Source organism: Pipistrellus kuhlii, unplaced genomic scaffold, assembly GCF_014108245.1.
Source record: "Pipistrellus kuhlii isolate mPipKuh1 unplaced genomic scaffold, mPipKuh1.p scaffold_m20_p_1, whole genome shotgun sequence".
Lineage (NCBI taxonomy): Eukaryota > Metazoa > Chordata > Mammalia > Chiroptera > Vespertilionidae > Pipistrellus > Pipistrellus kuhlii.
This window is the reverse complement of record NW_023425404.1, coordinates 136,689,787-136,707,529: the sequence shown is the minus strand read 5'-3', so window position 1 is coordinate 136,707,529 and position 17,743 is coordinate 136,689,787. Positions and strand designations below refer to the sequence as shown.

Below are 17,743 nucleotides of genomic sequence, written 5' to 3'. Positions count from 1 at the left end.
CCCAACCCCATGCTTTGGGCTCTCTATTCCTTTACCTTCTCTATTAGTTTGTTCAAAGTACTTCTCTCACCTGACATATTATTTTTTCTTTTTCTTTTTTTCTGTTTCCCCTGCCACAGAGCAGATGTGATACCTCCTTTGTTTGCTGGTGTATCTAGACAAGTGCCTGACACTTAGTAGAGCTCAGTAAATATTTGTTGAATTACTGAATTCTTTAATCTATCCCAGTGTCTAGCACAATCCCCAACCTGTCGTATGAGACCCTAGTAAAATAAAAAGGAAGAAGTCATAGTAAAGTGGGGGAAACCTTAACTTACTTTTCTGCAGTCCGAGTTTCTAGCTTTGGATTGGCTGGTTGGTTGGGGGAAGGGAAGGACCAGAATGGGGAGACTTTGGACTTGGGGTTGGAAGCAGAGAGTCAGAACTGCCCTTGGCCCCTGAGTGGCAGGCCACGCCTGACCCTGGGGAGAACCGGATTCCTGCAGGGACTGCCCTCCTGCAGATAGAAGTGAATGGTCACAGCATATCCACTTAAGAAACGCAAAGGCTTTGGTTAGTTTATCATTAGTTCGGTGGTAGGAGACAGTAGAGAGAAGCTGTGAGTACACTTTTTTGAGATCCAGTGATCTTTTACAAGTTTTTTCTAAAGCTAGTAAGAAATAAGGGCAGTGGAATAAATCCTTCTATATCCCAGTGCATTCGTGGGGTTTGGGTTCATCACTTTTGTAAAGTCTACTGGAAAACTTCCAGTTATTGCCTAAGATCTAGATCAATATTGCCTTTTTCTAGGAAAGATTTTCTGACAAATTCCACGGAAGGGTTAGTTCTTCAGGGTTAGTTCTCCAAAAGCCACCAGCCTGCTTTGTTCATATCGCTGACATTGGTCTCTTAATCTGTTTGTTGAAATGACTATTTGATAAAAGAAAAGAAAAAGAAAGAAGTAAATGACTATTCGTTAAGTGATGTCCACTGACAGCTCTTTCTGAGCACTAGGAAGCCAGAAATCATCTCATCACACCTCAGATCTCCCGTGTCCAGCTCATGTGCCTGGCACACCCTGGCACTCAGTGAACGCTGGGAAAATAAACAAGTGAAGACATGAACAAACAAGAGACTACAATCCAGCCACAGCTCTCTCATTGTTAGCATTTGGACCTCCTTCCTGGGGAAACTATATGAATATGTTCTTCCCCTCCATTCAGGCACTCTGATGGTTCTGAAACATCCCTACCCAAGGAAAGTGGAAGAACCTGCCATTTATGAATCAGTCCGGGTTCACACAGCAATGCAGACAGGAAGAACGGAAAATGACCTGGTGCCCACTGCGCCTTCGGTAAGTGGCCATCAATCTGACACAGCTTTCTTGCTGTCCAATAGCAATAAAGTGCAGTAAGAGCAATATACTTTCAAAGTATGTTTGCTCACATAAAAATTCTCACTTGGGACATAAAGCCTAGAAAGGAACATGAAGCTTATGACTCAGTTTATCTGGTTCCACATAAATCATAAAAACAAAAACAAAACAAAAAAAACACGCAATGCGATTATTGAGAGAATCTTAAATACTTAGACAATAGCACTTAAATCTCCATCCTCAGTCAAACTAGTTCATGCTAGAATGGGTGAGAGCTATTCAAGTTCACATGGTTGATTGAACTATTCTTCTTTAACAAGTATCTAAAATAAAGAAAACAGCTGAAACTGGTTCGGCTCAATGGATAGAGTGTCAGTCTATGATCTCAAGGGTCCCGGGTTCGATTCTGGTCGGGGGCATGTGCCTTGGTTGCGGGCCCATCCCCTTGGGAAGTGTGCAGGAGGCAGCTGATCGATGTTCCTCTCTCATTGATATTTCTAACTTTCTGTCCCTCTCCCTACCTCTCTGTAAAAAAAAAAAAAAAAAAAAAAAATCAATAAAAATATATTTAAAAATAAAATAAAATAAAGAAAACAATTTTCTTCTACATTTCAACTGTATATGGAAGAAAACTATTTTTCAAAAATATTGTACTGCAAACCCTAGGGATGTTTTTTTTTTTTTTTAGCCATTCTTTTCCTTTACTGGAAGAAGGACACAGACAGAAAACACCTGCCCTTCTCTGTAGCAGAGCCGTCGCACAGTCTGAGCACACACAGAGCATTCACTGATCCTCTGAGAGTCCACTTCTGTTTGTTCTGTGAGCTGTGACCCTGAGAAGGTTCCTCCCCAGCACCCTCTGCCCTACATAATGCTCAGGCTCCTCTATCCTCTTTCTTTTTGTTTGCTGACTATTCCTGGAATGAGACCGCTGGGTTTGTGCAGATAACAAAGAAGACAACACACAAACGAAACAACAAGAACTGACTCTAGATAGCAACCATTACACGTGAGACATATTCACTTGGAGACACTCAGCTACAATTCTTTTAGAACATGTGTAACCTCTCCGTCTCTGCAGTACTTTTCCTACTCTGCACCAGAGACATCTCTCCTAAAAAACAGATTCACCACATACTTTCCTGTTAACATCCTTCTGTGGTGTCCATGGTCTTCTCAGGTGGCCTGGACCCTGCTCACACCTCTGACCTCACCTCAGGCTGGGCCCACACTCACGCTGTGGAGCCTGTTTCTCTCAACAACATGCGTTTCTGATTGTCTCTGCCTTCCTGCCCTGCATCTGAAATGCTACCAACGCCACACTGTCTCCTCATTTTTCAGGACTTGCATCAGGGATCAGTATCTTCCAGAGAGATTTCCGAGCTTCTCCTAGTTTCCTGTAAAATGCCCCACTTCTGTGCTTCAAGCACCCTCTGTTTGCCTTTATTCTGGACTCGCCATAACTACCTCCAGCAGCCTGGCCCTTCTCAGGAGAGGAATCCTAGCTTGTAGCGTAGCTTTACCGCCTAGCCAGGTCCACAGCACACGTTGCATTCTTGTCACGAAGCTGCATCTACTCAAAAGTAAGATTCTGCAAATTGGTTGAGAAAGGTATTTTCGCTTTGTTAAGAGTTGGAGGAGGAAGCATCAGACCTCAGAACTAAAGAAATTTTGGAAAATAAGACAAATCATCATCATACCAAAGAACAAATCAAGACATATCTTTTAATTCTTTTTGTTTGTTTGTTTGTTTGTTTTGTTTTCCCAGTAGAACCCATCATTCTTAACTTTCTTCTTTACCCTTTCTTACTCCAGCGTCTATCACTTCACCATCTCATTCACTTGTGGTCTCAGTTTAACATCACATTCTCTCCTTTACCCTTCTCCTAAAGATCTTCATTCAAGGTCAGTTTTACCATACCTTATGTGTGTCCTTTATCAACAGTAAAATGCAGGTAACACCTGATTTGAAGAGTTGGTGTGAGCATGAGAAGTAGAGAGAAGCAGGTCACTTTAGACCAAAACCTGGAAGCCTTATTACTTACCTCCTTTGCTCACTCCAAGTGTCAGGTGATTTACCTGCCCAAATATCTAAATATGATCATATGTGGAAGGTTCTGTATAATGGAGTTTTTAAAACAGTGGTGAATGAATGGTTGAGAATGACTGACCTCATACTATGTAATCAGAAGTCCATGAAGTTTTCTGTGCATTCATATAGAAAGAAAATTATAAAGTGTTTCTAGTGGCCCTGCTGGTTTGGCTCAATGGATAGAGTATTGGCCTGGGGACTGATAGATACAATAGAAACAGACTGATAGATACAATATTCTGGTCAATGGCACCTGCCTGGGTTGTGAGCCCGATCCCCAGTAGGGGTTGTGCAGGAGGCAGCTGATCAATAATTCTTTCTCATCATTGATGTTTCTATCTCTCTCTCCCTCTCTGAAATCAATAAAAATATCTTTTAAAAACAAAGGGTTTCTAATGGATACTAAAGTATCTCTTATTAGTCCTCACTAGAGAGGAATTGATAACTGGACCAGCTGGTTGGATCAGATGCTCTGGTCCCTTACTGAACATGAGTTATCATCCTTCAATGTTGTCCCCAATGCCAACATGATACTGTATCACCATCTCCAGACTGAGAGCTCTGAGGGCTTCCAGACTTCTATCTTCCCTTTTTGGGATGCAGGTCTTTCATAAGCTCTAGCAGTAGAGAAAGAAAATTAAGTCATTTTACAGAAAAAAAGAACTTCTTGCTTGAAGTGAAAATGAAAACAGATGTCCCATTGCCCAGAAATGTAGATGCTTGTGTAACACTGTTAACATCCTTTGGCAACTGCATTTGGGGAAATTAATATTTGTTTTATACACAACATAGGGTTGGGTTCCTGAAGATAGGATGAAATTTAACTAATTTACTTATTTAAAGTTTTTTTCTCTTTTAATTCACTTTATTGGGGTGACACTGGTTAATAAAATTATATAGGTTTCAGGTGTACAATTCTGTAATATGTCATCTGTATATTGTATTGTGTGTCCACTTCTACTTCCACCAGCCCCCTTTCCCACTGATAATCACCATGTTGTCTATGAGGGGTTTTGTTTTGTTTTGTTTTGTTTTGTTTTGTTTAATCTATTCACCCTTTTCACCCAACTCCTCAATCCCACTCCACTCAGACAGCTCTCAGTCTGTTCGTTGTATCTATGAGTCTGTTTCTATTTTGTTTGTTAGTCCATTAGATTCCAATATAAGTGTAATCATATGGTCTTTCTTTGACTTACTTCACGTAGCATAATACTCTCCAGGTCCATCCATGCTATTGCAAAAGGTAAGATTTCCAATCTTCCTTCCTTCCTTCCTTCCTTCCTTCCTTCCTTCCTTCCTTCCTTCCTTCCTTCCTTCCAGAAGAGTAGTATTCTATTGTGTAAATATACCATAGCTTTTTTATCTACTTATTTACTGATGAGCACTTGGGTTGCTTCCAAATCTTGGATATTATAAATAATGCTACAATTAACATAGGGTTGCATATATTCTTTCAAATTAGTGTTTGGAATTTCTTCGGATATATTCCCCAAAGTGGAATCACTGGATCATAAAGCAGAGACAAGATTTACTGAGGGATTGAATGTGCTATGTGAAAGAAAGAGCAACAGGATAAACAGTTCTCCATTTACTGAGATGGCTAAGGGGGTAGGAGAAGTGGGTTTTGAACCTGGGAAATGGAAAATGCCAATTAGTTATGTGGGTAGAGATTAAGTGACATAATATAATCCAAGTGCCTAATATAGAATAGGTCCTATCTAAAATACCAGCTTCATTGCTTTCCTTTTGTGGTACTTGACATTTTTAACAACTTCCTTCTAAAATTTCCGTTCCCTTTGCTTCTGCAATAAACGTTCTCTCTTTAGTCTGTTATCTCTTTAACATATTTCATAATTCTTTTTCTTTGACATTCCCTTGTATGTTTGCCTTTTTAATATTCTGTCTTTGGAGCTCTCTCACAGTTAACAATTTTGTGTTGATTTTTCTAGCCTTTTTCTTGAATAAGATTATATAATATATATATAAAACAAATAGAATTTATATAATGATCTCTTCATTGTAATTAGAGTTACAGTGTGCTTGTTTAATTATCTATGGAATCTCCCATATCCTTACATAGTCCCTAAAACATAATTAAAACAAAATTCCTAAATATTCCAATATTTGGATTTATCATTTTTATTTAGTTAATCCTCCATTGTGTTTTTACATTCTGTTTTTGGTGGTTGTTCAAGATTTTTTGAAAATATATATGCTATTTGTTATTTTAAATCATTTCAAATTTACAGAAAAAAATTGCAAGAATTGCAAAAATTATGATACATAAGAATAAACTTAAAATGGATTAAAGACTTAAATGTTAGATTCAAAACCCTAAAATCCTAGAAGAAAATGTAGGCAGTCACATCTCAGACATTTCTTGTAGCAATATTTTCACTGAGCAAGGGAAACAAAAGAAAAAATACACAAATGGGGCTACATTAAATTACAAAGATTTTTGCATAATGAAGGAAACCACCAACAAAATAAAAAGACAACTCACTGAATGGAAGAACATATATGCCAATGATGCAGAGAAGGGGTCACCTCATGCACTATTGGTAGGAATGCAGATTGGTGCAGCCACTGTGAAAAGCAGTATAAAGTTACCTCAAAAAATTGTTAATATGACCCAGCAATTCCACTTCTAGGAATATATCTGAAGAAACCTGAAACACCAATTCAAAAGAATATATCTACTCCTATGTTCATAGCAGCATTATTTACAATACCAAGTAGGAAACTTTACCATTTGCAACAGCAAGGATAGACCTGTAGAGTATTATGCTAAGTGAAATAAGCCAGTCAGAGAAAGTCCATATAATTTCACTTATATGTGGAATATAATGAACAAAATAAACAAACAAAATAGAAACAGACTGATAGATACAGAGAACAAACTGACAAATTTCAGAGGGTTGGGGGACTGGGTGAAAAGGCGAAGGGATTAAGCAAAGGAAAAAACCTCATAGACTCAGACAACAACATGATGATTATCAGAGGGAGAGGGGAGTAGGGAGGTAGAAATGGATAAAGTGAAGATAAATGGTGATTTGGGATAGTGAACACACAGTGCAATATACAGATGATTGCATTGTAGAATTGTACACCTGAAACCTATAGAACTTTATTAACAAATGTCAGCCCAATAAATTCAATAAAAATTTTTTAAAAAGGATAGTACAAAGAAATGTGTTTGTTCCTGAGCCATTTGAGAGTAAAGTGCCTACATGGTGCCCCATCACCCCAATCAGTGTGTATTTGCTACATACAAGAACATTTGCCAATATGACCACATACAGCCACTCAAATCAGAAAACTAACATTGCTACAGCACCACTGTCCCATCCACGGATCTCATTCGGGGTTCGCCAGTTTTCCCAATAAAGTCCTCTACAGCAAAAGGGTTCAGTCCACAATCACAGGTGGCATTTATGTGTCCCAGTTCTTGAGTATTCTTCACTCTGGAACACTTCCGCAGTTTTTCCTTGATTTCATGACTTTGGCACTTCTGAAAATTAAAGGCGAGTTATTTTGTTAACTATTCTTCAACTTTGATTTGTCTGATGATGCCTTGAGATTAGATTCAGGTTTTGCATTTTTGGTAGAAATACAGCAAAGGTGATATCTGCACTTCTCGGTGCATCTGCTCAGGTGGAACATAATTTGGATTTGTCTCGCTGAGGTGTGTTTGATTGCTTGATTAGGTGGTATCTGCCAGGTTTCTTCACTTTGAAATCACTTTATTCAATTTTTCATTAATAAATATTTTGGGAGAGGCTGAAACTAAGTAAATATCCTATTTCATTAAACTTTATAAAAATATTTTTCTTATTGATTTCAGAGAGAAAGAGAGAGGGAGCAAGAGATGAGATAGAAACATCAATAATGAGAGAGAATCATTGATTGGCTTCTCCTGCATGCCCCCAACTGGGGATCGAGCCGGCAGTGCTGATCGAAATCGAACGATGACCTCCTGTTTCATAGGTTGATGCTCAATCACCAAGCATACCAGCTGGGTAGTTTCATTAAACTTTTATTCACCAATTTAGCATCCATAGATATTTCTTGGCTATTTATTACTATATCGTTGCCAAATGGAGATTCTGTGATGGTTTTCCTTTTACATACATATGTTGTCATTCTACTATAAGAAAAAGCTTTTTATTTTCTGAATCTCTGCAATCATTTATTTTTATATCAATGTTTAAAATCATGACTATCATTATTTATTTTGATCCTTTACATTTTCCCAGATTGGCCAATAAGAACCCATTCGAGGTGACATCTATGTCATTATAGCTTCATAATTCTTTGAGAATGTTCTTACTTTCTGGTATAGCAAAAATGTTACACACTCATTCTGTACGTTCCTTACATCCATATCTAAAATCAGCTATTTCTCCAAGAAATTCTGTTCTTCTTTTTCTGGAGCATAGTACTTTAGAAGCCAAGACCTGGTATCATGCTTATTGTTATTAGGATGTCACTCTCCCAGCCTACCCTGAGAACAGAGCTAGCAAAAGTATATATTATATACCAATGTACACATACCTATATTGATATCTGTATTTCTACTTCTATTTCTATATATACCTCTCTCTCTCTCTCTCTCTCTCTCTCTCTCTCTCTCTCTCTCTCTATATATATATATATATATATATATATATACACCTATCTATCTATCCATCAGCTACCTATGGGTTCCTGCCAATACCTCCAATGCCGATCCAACACTCTAAGGCTCATTCTAGTTTTTCCACTTTTCATATTTGTAACTCCCTTCTCCCACAGTGAGGAATATAGACCCCATTATCTTCTACACACGTATATGTGATCAATCAAATGTAGCAATATCCTATTGCCCAGGAACCACTGCCTGGCCATTGCCACTCCTGCCCTCACCTCTGACTTGGCTCTAAAACTAAGCCTTGTCTGCCACCTGCAAACCCCCAGGCAGAGAACCCTCCTCACCTGCCAGGCTTCAACAGGAAATCCCAAGCTGTTGCAGCCGCCGTTGTCCACACAGATGCTCTCTGTATCCTGCATGGTCCCTCCCTGTTCTGGGGTGCAATGCCCTCACATTGATGCCTACTTGCTCTGCCCCTCCCAGTGACTTTTGACTGAAGTGAAGGCAGGCAGGCACACAAGCAGATAAAAAGGATGGTAGGAAGACTCATCCTTTATTTTTAAACATTTAGGTGGTTTCCAATTTGGGACACTTATAAATATCTTTCCTGGTACAGATCACAGATCTTTTAAAAGATAAATCTGCTATATAATTATTTCCTTTCTTACCTCCTGAGAACATGAACAAAATTAATATTCTCAGCTCTTCCCTCTGCTGCTTTCCACTTATCTACCAAAACCTTACAAAAATCCTAGATTTATAGCATATTGCTTGGATGGAGGTAAGATGAAGTGGGTAGCTTGATTTCAATGAACAATTCTATAAGGGCCTTCTATATAACAATTTACATTTAATTATTTTGCCTGCAACAACACAAAATATTTATATTTTTTTTGCCATTTCCATAATATAACAACCAAATTAGGTTCAGTCACTTTAATTTCCTTTAAATGCCAAAATAAATCAAACCAATTATGCTAAATGAAATTCACCAATATTGTTTAATATTATTTAAATGAACACTTGGGAAGTTCATCCTTACTTTAATGCCATAAGAATGTTAAAAGAAGTGGTGATATTTATTTGGTGCTTTAACTCTTTTTACTGTGGTAGTTGTTGTTCCTCTTTTTATTTGGAGGGAGAATTTACCTCAAGAAAAAATACTCTGGAAACTCCCATAAAAAGAACCTTGATGTCAGCTAAGTTATTTCCCAATTTTTACTCACTTTTTCCTTACTAATATAAGATATATCATAACATCATATTAGGACAAAATGTCCTACCAGGAGTTCAATTCCTGCTGAAACTTATACATTTCTTCATCTTAGGGTTCTTATTTTATGCAAATTTCTATTACTACAGTCCCTTATCATTTGTTACATTTTATAGTTGCTAGGGAAGTGTATGCTATTATTACCCTTGAATTAATGATGTATGTGTTAGTAGAAATGACTCATTCTCACTTCGAATTCCTTTTGGATGAATCAAGTATAAATAAACCTGCATTCCAGGAGGTCTGCTCCATGGAATACAGGTCTCCAAAGATGAAAAACTGAAGAGGGGTTTGGTGGAGGATTATGCAATAAAATAAATATTGGAGCGGTATTCCCAACATTCCCTTTTAAAAAGTCACATTAGCACAATACAGACTTCAGGAAGCACGGAAATGAAGAAATTCCTTCATTTTTGCTCAATCCAGTTTCCCAAACCGGTTGACCCCTGTCAGTGTGTGCGTGCATGCTTGTGTGACTAATACCCTGCAGCAATCCAAGCAGCTGGGTTTCACAGAACACACTTGGCCCAACACTGGTTTTTATCAGGGGTATGATGTGGTTTATTGTTTGCAAATAGCCAAGTCCTGTCAGAAGGGAGTATTTCAGTCATTGCCTGTTGCTACAGAATTATGCAAGACAATCCAGCCTGACAGTCTCAAACAACATAGGAAGGATTTCCAAGGGCCTAGGTGAAGAATGAAAGGTGATTATTTAAAGATCAAAGGCAAATGTGTTTTATTTAAAGACAGGACAGGAATAGAAAGACAAAGATCATGTTGCCATGGTTCTGGGCTTCACTCGGTGCTTCTCTCTTTTCCAGCTGGGCACCAAGGAAGGTTACCTCACCAAGCAGGGAGGCCTGGTCAAGGTAAGGAGGCATGCGTTTGCTGGTGCCAGCCATGAAGAAAGACAGCATGTCATGGAGACTCAGTTCTCACTTTGACCCTTCTTAAAAGCATAATTGCCTGCTCATTTCAACCTAGTTATAAGATTTGCCTGTTTCAAGGGTTCATCTTAATGGCCAATGTTAACTAAAATTCTGGAAAATTACTTGACTATTTTCTGGCAGAGCCAAATGTATCAGAGTAGCCTACAGTTAATACCCACAAAAGCAATACAATCCTTTTTTTAATGGAATGATGGAGGAGGAGGAGCAAGTTACCTCCAGCATATTTATATAAAAACATTTTATTAACAAATTTATAAAATTGTATAAAATGTTAGCTAAAAGTGGACAAAAACCATCACTGGCATTAATGTAACTATGTTGTTTGTATTTTAAATCCCAAAGAAAACACAATTTAGGACTTGACTATCCTTGGGTATCTAACTGTCCCTCCATTTATGTGGTCATATTTTTAAAGTTACTCTTTTATTTTACTGTGCCAAGAGGACCTTCATGTACTATCTCTACGCTTCCTATTTTAAGAGCCAGGGCACTCTCAAGGGTACTTCCCTGCTTGAATTGAACCTACATATTTATTTAGTTATTTGTGTCCCTACTGGACTGGATGCTCCCTGGGGACAGGAAGTACTCATTATTTTTAAATCCATTGTAACCAGGCACCTTGGCACTCAGGAAAAGATTAGGGTTCAGTTAGTAAACAAAAAGATATGAGGAACAACAGTTTTGCCATCAATGCTATAGAATTCTTAGGCAAAGTTTAGAGTGCTGTGTAGTTTGAGGTTCCTAACCCTCAATTTGCATATTTGTAAAACAAGAATAATAATAGTTGGCATTGTATGAGAATTGGCTGTAATATATGTAAACCTTCAAGGATAGTATGTCGCCGCAGCAGATGCTCAAAAAATGAAATGTATTCTTCCTATTACAGAGTTAATAAGATGAAAATATTAGTGTTTTTTACAAAACACCTTGAATATTTACAGTAAGCTATTTTTTATTTGTTTAAATATGCTAACATATCCTTGCCTTACTATGAGCTTAATGTACAGAATCATTGTAACTTTGTAGGTATTTTGAAACTTTTTATCAGAAATGACACCACAAGAATATTTTCTTTTTTTAAAAACCCTAACCCTAACCCTATACAAGCATATTTTCTTGTATCTAATCTTTTAGACTTTTTTTTAATCAAAAGGAAATTATCTTGTTGAAATACTGTGTTTCTGTATTCCAAACCTCCATGATGTGATTATTTCTTTCTCAGACCTGGAAAACAAGGTGGTTCACTTTGCACAGGAATGAACTGAAATACTTCAAGGACCAAATGGTGAGAAACATAATAATACATTTTCCCTTTAAAAATCAGCTCTCTAGATGAAAGGAACATCTGCCTTTAAAATCCCTAAAATTTTCCTTATGAACACCTGAAACACCTAATAAACCAGTGGAGAGGTGAGTTCTTGACTCCTGATATGAGCCAAGTTATTTTTGGCAAAGATGAGATTTGTGTCCCAGGAACTGCTCTTTGGGTCCAGCTAAACCAGGGCAATAGAATCCCTTTCCTGCCACAAAGTATTAACTGCCTTTCACATCGATTTCTCCCTCTATTAAAAGTATGTTGAGGTCCCATATCCATTTCACTAAACCAATTTAAATTTATTTTGTTTCTACTCACTTCCCCAGAACAACATTTCTGAGAAAGCAGAAGTTTAAAAACGCAAGAGATACCCTCACTGGTTTGGTTCAGTGGATAGAGCACAGGCCTGCGGATGGGAGGATCCCAAGTTTGATTTCGGTCAAGGGCACATGCCCAGGTCGTGGGCATGTAGGGCGAGTGCCTGAGGCAGCTGATCATTGATTCTCTCTCATTATTGATGTATCTATCTCTTCTTCTCTGAAATCAACAAAAATATATTTAAAAAAATAAAAGTAAAATTTAAAACCACAAGAGAAACATGACACCCTTCCATATGTTAAAATCCATCTCCATCAAATTAAAATTGGTAAATCAATGTCCTCTTAGTGCTCTGTAGGCCAACTTCCAAACCAGGATGGTGTTTCTTCCCTTAGTAGGTTTTCTATTATCCATCCCCTTGATGAAAGGGAAATTGACAGTTACACACGGTGGAGGATTTGTTAGGGAAATAAATGATGAACAGATCTGTGTTTTTTATGATGACTTAGGTTGCTTTTCTTTCTTTTTTTTTTCTTTAAGTCACCAGAACCAATTCGGATCCTAGACTTAACAGAATGTTCAGCTGTACAGTTTGATTACTCACAGGAAAGAGTAAACTGTTTTTGGTAAGTTATTTTATAAGGGAAATGTTTTTAAAGTCTCTTTGTCAGGTGTTTTAACTGAGGAATAAGAAACTATGTCTTAATGTGTACAAAGGTTTTGATGTGGGTGGCGTGGGTGTAGTCATCACACACAAGGCATTTTTGTCAGGCGTGCACGTCTGACCGGTACATTTGATTGGGCTGTGCTCTGCCCAAGTGTGATAGGCATAAGGGGATGAAATTCACCTTAAACAGCTTTATTCCTTCAGAGTTTTCCCCTCATTTATAACTTTGTTAACTCCGATGATAGGCTATTTGTATTGTTATGGCAGTTTCTGGGAGATGACACAAAAGTGTTTTGTTCTAACATAATCAGTCTAGCAAGACAATTTTCTAACTGGAAGAAGTCAAGTATCTTGAGAAAGAGGTATCTCATTTACCACCAATTTTTATTTTAAAATTTTCAAGCATACAAAAGTTGAAAGACGTATAGCCCATGTATCCCTCACCTAGATACATCAATTGTTAACATTTTATCATACTTGCTTTATCTCCATCGAATCACATTTTTACCTGAACCAATGGAAGGTAAATTGCAGACACCATGAACACGATCCCTAAATACTTCAAGATGCATCTCCTAAGAATAAAAGTGTCACTGCTACAACTACAATGCCATTATCACACCTAAGAAAACTGACATTAATTCTATAGTACCAACCAAGAGTAGACGTCTTCAAACATTTGCATAAAGGAATCATATGAGCTAGCAGGGATTTATATTTCTCATATAACAAAGTCCTTGGAGGCAGGCAGCTGTCTTGACAAGGTCAGGTCCTGTGCCTCTACAGTTTTGTTGGCCCTTTCCTCATGCTTGCTACTCCAGAGTTTATGTAAGTCATGAGAGAAGATGTAGGGATGGCATCAGCAATGCCTGTTCATTTTTATCCGGAAGGCAGGTATTTCCCCAGAAAGTCTCTTATCAGATTTCCCCTCATATCTCATTGGCCTAGACTGGGTCCCACGGCTATTGCCGACAGCAGAGGAAGCAAGAAAAGGGTTCTAGCATCATTATAATTGGCTTCCACTAATTATAACTTGTCATCTAACTAACTCATGGCCATGGAATTCTGTTGGTAAGAAGAAAAGAAAATATCTGTATTAATAGCCAAGTAATAATGTCTCCCACAGGGAATACCAAACAATGCTGATTCCAGAAACCAGTTTTGTATAATGTGTGCACAATGTCATTCCCTCACCCCCACACGGCCCACCCACCCCTCAACTGGACCTAGCACCAAGGTGTACCTTCTGTACACAGGAACTGACCTTTCATCTAATCAGCATTAATTACTGGTGTAAACAGAATATGCTGTTGGGGCTTTAGAATATAGAAACCATTCTGAATTTAAGTACAAGGCTTTTTTTTTTTTTTCCATGAAAGGGAAAAAGATGTTTGGTATTTTGCATCTCAGCTGTAAGCACAGGAGTATGGGCGAGATGTAAGCTAAGGCTGACCTTATTGGTCAAATGATTTTGACTCTCTAGTCAAAGAGACAATCAAACGAAAAACTCACATATTAGAACAAGTCTTTTGTGCATAGTAGGAAAGTTCATCTTCCCTCCAGCTGAGACTAACTAACTCATGGCCAGAGATGGGAAGAAGGACTAGCTAAATTAGTTTCATTTTCTTTTTCTCCCCGTCTTAAATAACTAACACTTCCTACATCCATGGGGGTGGGGGTGGGGGTGGGGGTTCTCATTGAAGCAAGCTAACCCAAATGAGTTCCTTCTTCCAACTCTTCTCTGTCTTGCATGTTCTTTGAGTCATAGCACAGGTTCTGTGTAATTTTACAGATCAGCCGAATAAACCTGGAAGTGTTGTATTCAGTCTAAGACAAAAGGATATGGGGGTGTCCTGGACATATTTTCCCCTTCTTTGAATTCTCATTGAAAAATGTAAATCTAGCCCATAAGGATAACATGAATCTTATGTCAAATACCCTTGACATTTCTGCAGAGTGCTGGCAGGAATAGCAGGTTGCTTCCCCAGGCCCTTGGTCAGTTCTTGTTTTCTTGGAGTACTCTAACTAGTGTTTAACTAATACATACTCAGCTCACCACCTGGAGTGTCTTACCTTCTTTCTTTTGTCCTATCAGCTTAGTATTTCCATTCAGGACATTTTACCTCTGTGCAAAGACAGGAGTAGAAGCTGATGAGTGGATCAAGATATTACGCTGGAAACTGGTGAGTTAAATTATGGTGGGTGGGGTGCCTAGTACTCAGAAATAACATGGTGATGATTTAAGACATATTTCTTTTGAAAGAATTAGACAATTCTGAGACTCACTGAGATATCTACCTGTAGGTTGTGGAATAGTCTGTTTATTCTTTTGGGACAAGGAAGGGCTGCAGAAAGGACTAAAAAGAGAAAGGATGGACTTTACTGGGGTTTCAGCCCCGGAGCCTTTGCCTTGTGCCTGCGTGTCTATCGGTCTTCCTCTAAGTGTGCAGGCTTGGCCAATTTTGCCTGGAGGAGGACAAAAGGGACCAGGGGGTTAGAAAGAGGAAAGTTTACATATTTTTGTAGTAGAAAATCCTTTTAAATTGCCAGAGAAGAAAGCTTGCCCTGGGTACTTAGCTTAATTTTCAGCATAAGCATTACTTTCTCCAGGTCAAGGACAAAAGGTGATTTAACTGCTTCCTATATACCTCCCAGGGGAAATATGGAATGCTTGTAAAAATATATCAATCTCATACATTTTTCATATGTGTTTGTAAGTAAGTGAACTGCTTTCCCAGAACTTGGCCTTAAAGCTTTCTAAAATTTCCTGTAGATATATTATCTTGAAACCATAGATGTTTTCAACATAAACAAATTTTCCCAATTAAGTTTTTATGAAATTAGTTGATAATTAGAATCTTGTTGAAACTTCCTTTCTAGATACTGGAACTTTTGGTTTGGTTATCTTTTCTATTTGAAATCCAAATAAATATACCACTCATTTGAGGTGGTCCTAATGTATTTGATATTCAGTGGGAAATACTTTGCCATATGGAAAGTTTGCTGAGATATGAATGAATGTCTTATTTTTCCAGTTTTGTAACTATGAAAGCAACATATAATCATTATAGAAAAATTAAGGTTAAAAATACATCAAATGCACATAGCTTCAGACTTTTCCCTATGTCAATAAATATTTTAAAACAAAATCTAATAATTCTTTAGATCTCTGTCTTCTTTGGATTTATTTACTAGCATTGCACTTTATGGATAAGTATAAATATTAGGCCAATTCCCAATATGCACAAGTTTGAGCGACCACTTTACTATAATTCTCCTGGAAAAAAAAAAAAGATTAAAACTTGGGGAAGGAGCACATGATAATTAATTTATAGTTGCATGGTTTTCTTACTAATCAGCATGTCTTATTTAATATTTGTTCAAGCTGGAGTTTGTTATCGTAAAATTGCTCAATAATTCATACACATGTATGTGCATTTTTTTTTTTTACAGTCACAAATAAGAAAACAGCTCGACCAAAGGGAAGGCACAATCCGATCTCAGTCATTCATCTTTAAGTAGACCTTTCCCTGGGGATGCCCTGGCCGGACAGCAGGGTGGCATGCTCGCCACTGCTGTGATCCATAGCAGGCCTCCGCTGAAAGCTGACTACGGATTTTTCTTTAAAAACAAATCAAAAGCAGATGCTGACCAGGATCTTTCTGAAAACACCACATTTGCTGACTCAGGGGAAGCTGCTGCCCTTCAAGATGTTGTCATCTCCTTCAGAATACCGAGTTGCCGTTGTTCTGATGAAAACTGGCGCAGCTAGCTGCCACACCCAGTGTGCTTACTCGTAGAATGCACAACAGAAGAGACAGGGCTTGTGTTTTCCCTTATCGTGGTCCAAGCTTGTGGACTTTGTTTGCCCGAGTCCCACTCTGTCGTGGTCAGCTTATCTGACATCCAGGTTGTGCTATTACTCAGGAAGGAAACAGCTGTCTGCTTTGAGTCTCAGCTGCCTCTTTAGAAAGTATATTGAGATGGTAAACATCAAAGATTGGGTTGGGCAGGGGGAAATAAGGTTATTCTGCTCCCCCCCCCCTTTATACATAAAACAAAACAATTTCCAAAACTGTAATAGATAATGTTTGCAGTATTTATTGTCTCTTTGTAAAAGGCTCAGAATCTGGTGAGCTCTTTCTTCCCTTCTAATGATAAACCTGTGAGAACTTTGTCTTATGGATGATTAGACAGAACCATAAAGGAAGGTATAATCTAAAAAATATCCTTTAACCATTTTGGAGAAAATGTTTTCAAGAGTGAGAAAACAAAAAAGAGGAAGGTTAATAACGTAGCAGATGACATAGTTTAATGATAATAGTTTTCTAGTTATTATTCTAGCAACAATAGAGCACATGTGAGCACTAAGGTATCTTCATCCAACATTTCTCCTAACAGACTGCAAGGGCTTTCTCAAGAAAAGTGTGCTACAACAGTCCCTTCCCCAGAGTAGACTGTAGGTGTTGGCCCAAGAGAAGTAAGAATCACCCGGCACTGAGATGCCTGAGCATCCTGCGCCTTATTCAAGGGCAACTTCTGTTGTCAGTTGAGGGAGGAATACTAAGTCCACATGCAATGCATAATAGCGTGTTTGTTACATAGCATTTTCAGACTAGCATAAGAAGATTGAAATAGGGGAATACAATACTGTCATCCAAAGCTCATAGATTTTTTTATCTTTCTTAATACTCCTCCCCCCCCCCCCCGCTTTTTTTTTAGCTAGAAGTTTGAAGGGAGGGGAAGTAGAGGAAGAACCCCCAAACACAAAGATTATGGTGCAAAGCTATAAAATGCTCTTTCAGTTCAAAGGAACAACGTGGTAAATTAGCTTTTCTGTTAATTTAAGTTTCTAGGACTCAGGAAGTTTTGTATATTTAAAAAAGATGTTTAGTATATTTTGTAATGTTTATATCATATTGGATAAAGCAAATGTCAAGTTACAAGGTATTATGTTACATTTGCAAAGTAAGGAGTTACAAATGAATCCTTACTGAGATGTGTGATTTTATGTTTTGTTTTCTCAGAACCAAGGGTGTTTCTTTGTGTAGGCGATGTCATTTTTTACCTATTGTAAAATATCTCATGTTTATTTATATTCTTTGGTTATGTTTATTAAAAAGAACATGCTTCCCTGTGTTTGT

The 17,743-nt window shown here is 37.9% G+C and overlaps 1 protein-coding gene and 1 long non-coding RNA gene across 4 annotated transcripts in view; one reads left to right on the top strand and one right to left on the bottom strand.

Moving 5' to 3' along the window:
• The window catches only part of DAPP1 (dual adaptor of phosphotyrosine and 3-phosphoinositides 1), a 51,661-nt gene extending 33,918 nt beyond the window's left edge, over positions 1-17,743 (top strand). For 2 of the 3 annotated variants that reach the window (XM_036410697.2, XM_036410677.2), the window contains 6 exons: positions 1,203-1,333; positions 10,171-10,218; positions 11,522-11,584; positions 12,473-12,558; positions 14,695-14,782; positions 16,053-17,743. In XM_036410697.2, coding sequence (XP_036266590.1) covers positions 1,203-1,333; positions 10,171-10,218; positions 11,522-11,584; positions 12,473-12,558; positions 14,695-14,782; positions 16,053-16,121 — 485 coding nt within the window. In that variant the 3' untranslated portion in view covers positions 16,122-17,743. The remainder of the gene's footprint in view (positions 1-1,202; positions 1,334-10,170; positions 10,219-11,521; positions 11,585-12,472; positions 12,559-14,694; positions 14,783-16,052) is intronic. The other variant, XM_036410687.2, reaches the window with a different exon arrangement.
• Positions 8,235-12,074, bottom strand: LOC123651075. The gene is made up of 2 exons (XR_006739551.1): positions 11,404-12,074; positions 8,235-11,370 (listed from the first exon to the last, which is right to left on the bottom strand). It is a non-coding gene; the product is annotated as an uncharacterized LOC123651075 (long non-coding RNA).